Source organism: Mycetomoellerius zeteki, unplaced genomic scaffold (genome assembly GCF_001594055.1).
Source record: "Mycetomoellerius zeteki isolate Tzet28-1 unplaced genomic scaffold, Tzet1.0 scaffold275, whole genome shotgun sequence".
Taxonomy (NCBI): Eukaryota; Metazoa; Arthropoda; class Insecta; order Hymenoptera; family Formicidae; genus Mycetomoellerius; species Mycetomoellerius zeteki.
This window is the reverse complement of record NW_017257255.1, coordinates 164592-170944: the sequence shown is the minus strand read 5'-3', so window position 1 is coordinate 170944 and position 6353 is coordinate 164592. Positions and strand designations below refer to the sequence as shown.

General features: G+C 32.9%; 1 protein-coding gene across 1 annotated transcript; it reads right to left on the bottom strand.

The window, feature by feature from the left end:
* Positions 1-35: 35 nt before the first annotated feature.
* Positions 36-6139, bottom strand: LOC108724133 (uncharacterized). Its single transcript, XM_018450324.1, has 8 exons — positions 5983-6139; positions 4631-5597; positions 3523-3975; positions 2496-3131; positions 1752-1802; positions 1342-1633; positions 820-1074; positions 36-304 (listed from the first exon to the last, which is right to left on the bottom strand). Exons 1-7 carry the CDS (start codon positions 6046-6048, stop codon positions 858-860), a joined length of 2682 nt encoding a protein of 893 aa, XP_018305826.1. The 5' UTR covers positions 6049-6139; the 3' UTR covers positions 36-304; positions 820-857.
* Positions 6140-6353: the final 214 nt, after the last annotated feature.

Below are 6353 nucleotides of genomic sequence, written 5' to 3'. Positions count from 1 at the left end.
CTCTTTCTCGCTCTTTCTCGCTCTCACGCGAGACGAAGGGGGAGGCACCAGATAGGTGCATACACCGACGGTAGAACGGCACCGCGGTGCCCCGTGGCGAGGACTGAATAACTCATAATTGGGCCTCCTGGCCCACTGCCATTCACGCCTCCGTCGCGCTACAAAGACGTCTCGTGAAGGAGCAAAACTCCCGTAAGGCTCCGCATTTGCGTTTCACTCGTTCGACTCGTATCCGTCCCTTACTCCCTCGGGGAGTAATCGATGATCGTCCAAGTCATGCTGAAGAGTAATTTTATCTTATCGTCTACAAAGTGAAATCTGGTTAAGTATTATTAGGGGATGATCAACTACTATTTATAGTGAAGTAATGTCATGAAGTAATTGATTACCGTATAATCAGAAGGATCACAATGTTCTTGACTGAAAACGAGATATGTTCGTATGTAAATGTATATTTACTAACGCTATTATATATTCATATGTGAGGAAAGTAGTTATGTTTATATGTATACTGTCATAAGAAGATTGCGTGCTTGCAGGCAATTTTCTTTTTTGAAAGGAACAAACGCAGATATTTTTCAAGTGCATATTTTGAAAAAGAGCAAAATACAGATGCAGTCACATTACACAAGCCGGATTAATTTTTTATTTATTACATCACGCATTCATCAAAGATATCATATTATGACAAAATGTAAAATTATTGTAATAAAACTTTTTTTTTATTACTTGCATATTAAATCTGGAGACACACACACACACACACACACACACACGGTAGTGCTCAGCGCTAAGAATGACATTAATATTTACTGTGACCTTTGTGTAAGATTCGATTGATTTTGGAGATCGGTAGGTTAGTGATCCTCGTGAACGTCATCTTCTTCGTCCTCATACTCTATTTCAATATAATTCGGCAATTCATCACCATGAATAAAATCTTCGCCATTCGCAGAACAGTTCTGAACTATTTTATCATCGTTCATAGCTCGTCCGATAGCAAAATCATCCTGATAATCCAGTTTCACAGTAGAGAACGATCGATCAAACATTACATTGAACAGTCCGACATCCCTATAATTACGTTGTATGAAATAACTCGTTGTTGCAGCAATAAATGATCATCGATCGCAAGTGTATAGTTACGATAAAACGGGTAATGTGAATAATCCCGATAACATAAATTACAAAAAAAAAAATCAGAGAAATTACTAATCAGAATAAAAAATATTGGGATGAACATAGAATTTTTTAAGAATATTATTCTTTCTGAATTATTTAGTCCTCAAATTTTGAAAACGCATTTGCCGACAGAAATAAAATCCAAGCGAGAGAACTAACTTGGCAATAATTGGAATCGTGCCATTAATAATCCTAGATTGAATGTTGAACCACTTAAACACGGCGTCCGTAGAAATGATTGATTCGTTACGTGTGCTTACAAACTTTTCGATATCCTTTTCTTGTTTTTTACATGAATTGATTATGCGATCCAAACCCGTCGGCTTTTCTGAGGAAACCATTTTGATTTTATCGCCTTTTTTCTCTTTTTTGAAGCCCTTCTTGCATTCATCTATCTCTTTATACTCGCGATCAATCTGTTCCTTCATCAATTGTTCCATAGACTTTTCATCTGCAATGAACAATTAAAGGAATTTATTACAACAAGAATTTAGTATAGTTGCTCCTCTTTCATGAATCATAATATAAAGAAAAAATTAAAAAGTCTATAATTCTTTCATAGAATTTACCTTTTACAGGTGATGGAGGTGCTTTCACTGGTTCTTTTTTAAGTTTCTTGTCTACAACAAAAAAATAAAAATTAATTAAAAATTTAGCAAAATTGAAGAATTGCTATAAATTATAATACAAAGAAAAAATTAAAGAGATTTTGAGACCTTTATACATACTTTTAATTCTTTGGAATGGAATCTCATTCTAAGAATGAAAATTGAGCCACTCTTGAAAAAGAATGACTCAATTTTTAATCTTTAAAAGTGAGATGTCACTCTTCAGAATGACATTTCATTCTAAAAGTTTTAAAATATATAATGTTTTAAGGTTAACAGGATGTTTTAAGATATTAGAGACAAACTTTAGAGAATAGTAAAGTTTATCAGAAGAATCAACTTTTATTAAGGAAACTGTGTCAACTGATATATTTTTAAGGAGCTACGCATCTGATCGCATTACATTTGACAATACTAGCTTACGTCCTTTGATTTTATTTTTACAAAAAGACAATAAAAAAATGCAAAAACTTGAATTAGTATCATCAGAGGACAATGTAATGCTGCCACGCTATCGATTATGTACCTTACATCCGGTCCAAACAGGGACACATAGCTCCTTAAAAATGCATCGGGAAGGAAAGTTCCTTAACAAAAGTTATTTCTTTTGATGAGATCTACCATCCCTTCAAATTTATCCCTAAGATCCCAAAACATCCCGTATAATAACTATAATTAAATTAAGCTAAATTAAGTTTATCTTACCTTTTGTAAGTTCTTTTTTTCTGCTGGCACAAAATTCCTGACGGGATTTTTTCGTGGATTCGCAAAATTTCTTGTCTTTGTCTTTTTTCGTAGACTGACAGGTTTGCGTCTTATCAGTAGTCTTTTTTCTCGACATACATTTAGCAGTACCTTTCATGCACTTTTTCTCAATTTCCTCCTTTTCCTTGATCTCACACTTCATTTTTGGTTTTTCACAAGACGGAGCCTGTCTTCGATCTTTATCATCTTTGCTGCAGCTAGCATAAAATCTCTTACTTATATTTATGCCGAGAATGATATCGGAAATCGAAGTGGAGAAAGATTTACGATCTCGCGGGACGAAGAAAATTGATTGTTTCGTAACATCGCTTGTTGAGTAATATCGCTTTCCGTCTACTTTGCTGCAGCTTTTATCACTAGTTCGGGAAGAATTTCTTTTGCGGTAGCTGTTAGATCGCTTTCGATTGTTTCCGGTGCACTTTCGCCGTTTTTTCTCACTAATGTTGCACTTCACGCGTTGCTTCTTACATTTTGATTCAAATTCATCCGTTTTTTTCATAGAATCCTTACAAACTGCATGTGATTCATCAGCTTTTTGGCAATCGTCACGTTGCTTATATGATTTTGATTGCCGTCCTGATTAAGATATTAAAGTAAAACATATAGTAAAAAAATAGAGATTAATGTCAAAATAAATTAATGAAGAAAGCATATAAAAACGCACAATAGATGGAAAAGGAAACAAGAAATATAGGAAAATTAGAGAAGGACAAATTAATACACCGTATAGAATTTCATCAAGATATGCTAAAGCTAAATACTAAATCATAATAATCGCAGCTAATGTTAAATTAGTATAATGATGAGAATAACAATAATAATTTTGACCTACTATTCTGAATATATAGTATGAGATACATCAATTTCAGATATTTCATGAGGTATCATGTGAATGTTGAATTAAATTTTAATATTTCTTAACAAGAATTATTACTATTATAACAATGATTATGTCGATCTGCGTTACTTTTATTACATCTTCTGTCAATATCTTGCTTTTGTGAACAACTAGGTTCTCTCGATTGCAGTGCGCAATCCTTTGATGAGATTCGTGCTTTATTCTCGTCGCACTTCCGACGAGTCTCAGGGCATCGTTCCTCCTTCCAAGTGCATGGCTTTGGTCGCCTCAGTTCGGGACATGTGTAATTTTTGTTGAGCTTAGGTTTTTTCTCTCGTTGTTCCTCACCCACGTCATTTGGAGACGAGACGCACGTGTCCTTCCGTCGCGTTTTCCCGCAGATCTTTTTACTTTTAATCTGGCAACGGCTCCTCGCAATCTCTTGAGAACACGCGTGATCTTCCTCGATCTCATCTTCGCATTTCGATCGTTGTGATTTATCATCCTTCTCGCAATCAACGGATTTTTTCGACTTTGAAGTGTCGCAGGAAAACGATTGCAGTCTCATCAGAGAAACGCGATCTGCGATTGTCAGTCTCATTAAATATCAATCGTTAATGTACTAACATTATAGTTGCAAACTAACTATAAAACGCTTTCCATTGAATTACTGTATGTACATATGTATATTCAAACAATATTAAATTGAGGATTATTTAAGGCTCTTGGTCATTCGCTACGAATCTTTGGACTGATGATGTCAAAGGCGTAGCAACATAATGAAAATTTTAAAATATATTAAAATAGGAACGTTCAAAATAAAAAATTTTTTAACTATATTAAATACATTAAAATAGAAATATTTTTGAATAAAACAATATTTGTGTTTCATAAAGTATTGTAAAATATATCGCGAAAACTCTTCTTTTATTTCGAAATATATAAATAAAATCATATTTATCTCAATTTGATAGCTGTAATACAGCTTACGCTTTGTTTTTTTGTTAGGTATAATTTAATTTCAAATATATGGTTATTTATTGATTATCAGAATACAAAGATATATTTTACAACTCTATTCTATTACAAATGTTGTTTTATTAAAAAATACTCACATTTTAATACAGTGTATTTTTCTCGCTTTGTCATGATCCAAGATAACTGTAGTGAACAGGCAGGAGCTTTAAACTACAAATTTAAAAAGTTAAGAATTATTGTATCTAGGACTTCAAGACACCTGGATGCGATCGTGTGTTTCTCAAACGAATAATCGATGTATTCGCGCTCTGATCATTTTTCAAATTTTCAAACTTTCGAATAGATTGCTGAATCACGGTGCAACTTTTTGAGGAGAAAATGCGACGCGGTACAGAAGGTAGGCACAACGAAGTCTTTCGAAATCCTTGATTTCCCAAACTTTCGGAGAAGGCCAAATAATCAAATCGAGATGATGTTTTCAATGTTTCAAATACAGATGGCAATGGCTTGGAGGTACTTGTAGGCGTTTGCAAAACGTATCGAGAAGTCTGCGAGAGATCTTTCCGCGTGTAATTCCGAAATTCTGGAGATTGCGATGAGTCATATTTTCGTGAATATTGATTATCCTGTAATTTGAACTGATTTCGCGACTCTTGCTGCTTGATTTCTAGCGTTTTTAATTCCGACTTTGCAGAAGACGAAGAATCCGAATTTTTCCTAGTGTTACAAATCGATAAATCATCAGTCGACTCTTGCTCGATTGTATGATTAATTTTGGGTTCTTGACTTTCTTGAAAAATGAACATTATTTTTGAAGCGCAATCATCGCAGTGGACATTACCAGATTTTATCACAGTATTGTCGTTATATATAAAATCAAAATTATCAGTTTGAATGTTTGAAAGCCTTTTGTAGTATTTATTTCTAGACACTGGATTTCCATCTAATGACTCTTTGTACTTAATGAGAGGTTTCAATATCTCTGGACGCGTTACTTCCGTAATCACTTTGGGAGGCAAAGGCAAAAAATACGTGGGCGATCGAGAACTGAAAGTTGTCATAGTGATTTCAGGTAAAGCCGTCCATGTAAAGATAGGTTCCAGATTATTGGAAACTGTTGTTAAATTAATTCTTCTGCTCTCACGAGCATTCTCTTGCTTGCGAGAGGAGTTGAGGAAATTTGAAAGACAACGTTTAAATGTATTCGTGGGCACGTACGTTTCACGCTAATTTGTATGTCGTAAAGAAAAATATTATTCAATCTATAAACACAATTGAATATTTTCTATTTAAAATAATTTTAGTTATCTTTATGTATTTATATCATATATTAATACTTATTATTTATTTTGCTATCTTTATATATTTTTCTTCTTTACAGATGAGTTTTGATCGATTTGATAGATTTTTTCATGTATCATTTTTACATATTATTTTCAATATATAATTTATTAAAAAAAATTGAGTACAAATTATCGAAACTTTTTAGAAACGTTATTACAAGACTTACTATCTTCTTGTTACATTATTTATAACCAAATTATTAATTTTTTACTAATTGCTAAAGAAAAGAGAGAATTGCTAAGAAGAGAGGTTAATTTTGTGGAATACCTGCAAGGATTTAGTGGGTAGAATATATGATAGATCATGTAATGTCCATATCCTGAATCCATTCATGTTTGTTCTTATTCATGTAATATTTAATCAAATTAGTTTAAAATTCGATTTACTTAAAATTTTGAGGGTTTGGAATAATACAAAAAATTTTGTTATAGATGTCAAGAATGGTTTGAAGTTTTCAGCACATCGCTCTGAAAGTAACATTGCATTCAATAATCGACGATCGATCAGCTATGTAAATATTTAAACGTCTGCTAATAAAATATCGCAAATCGAAAAACTTGAGAAAATTACATTTCCTAGACGACATCATCGGACAAGTCGAATATAAGTAATATAAATAAAATATTATTATTATTATT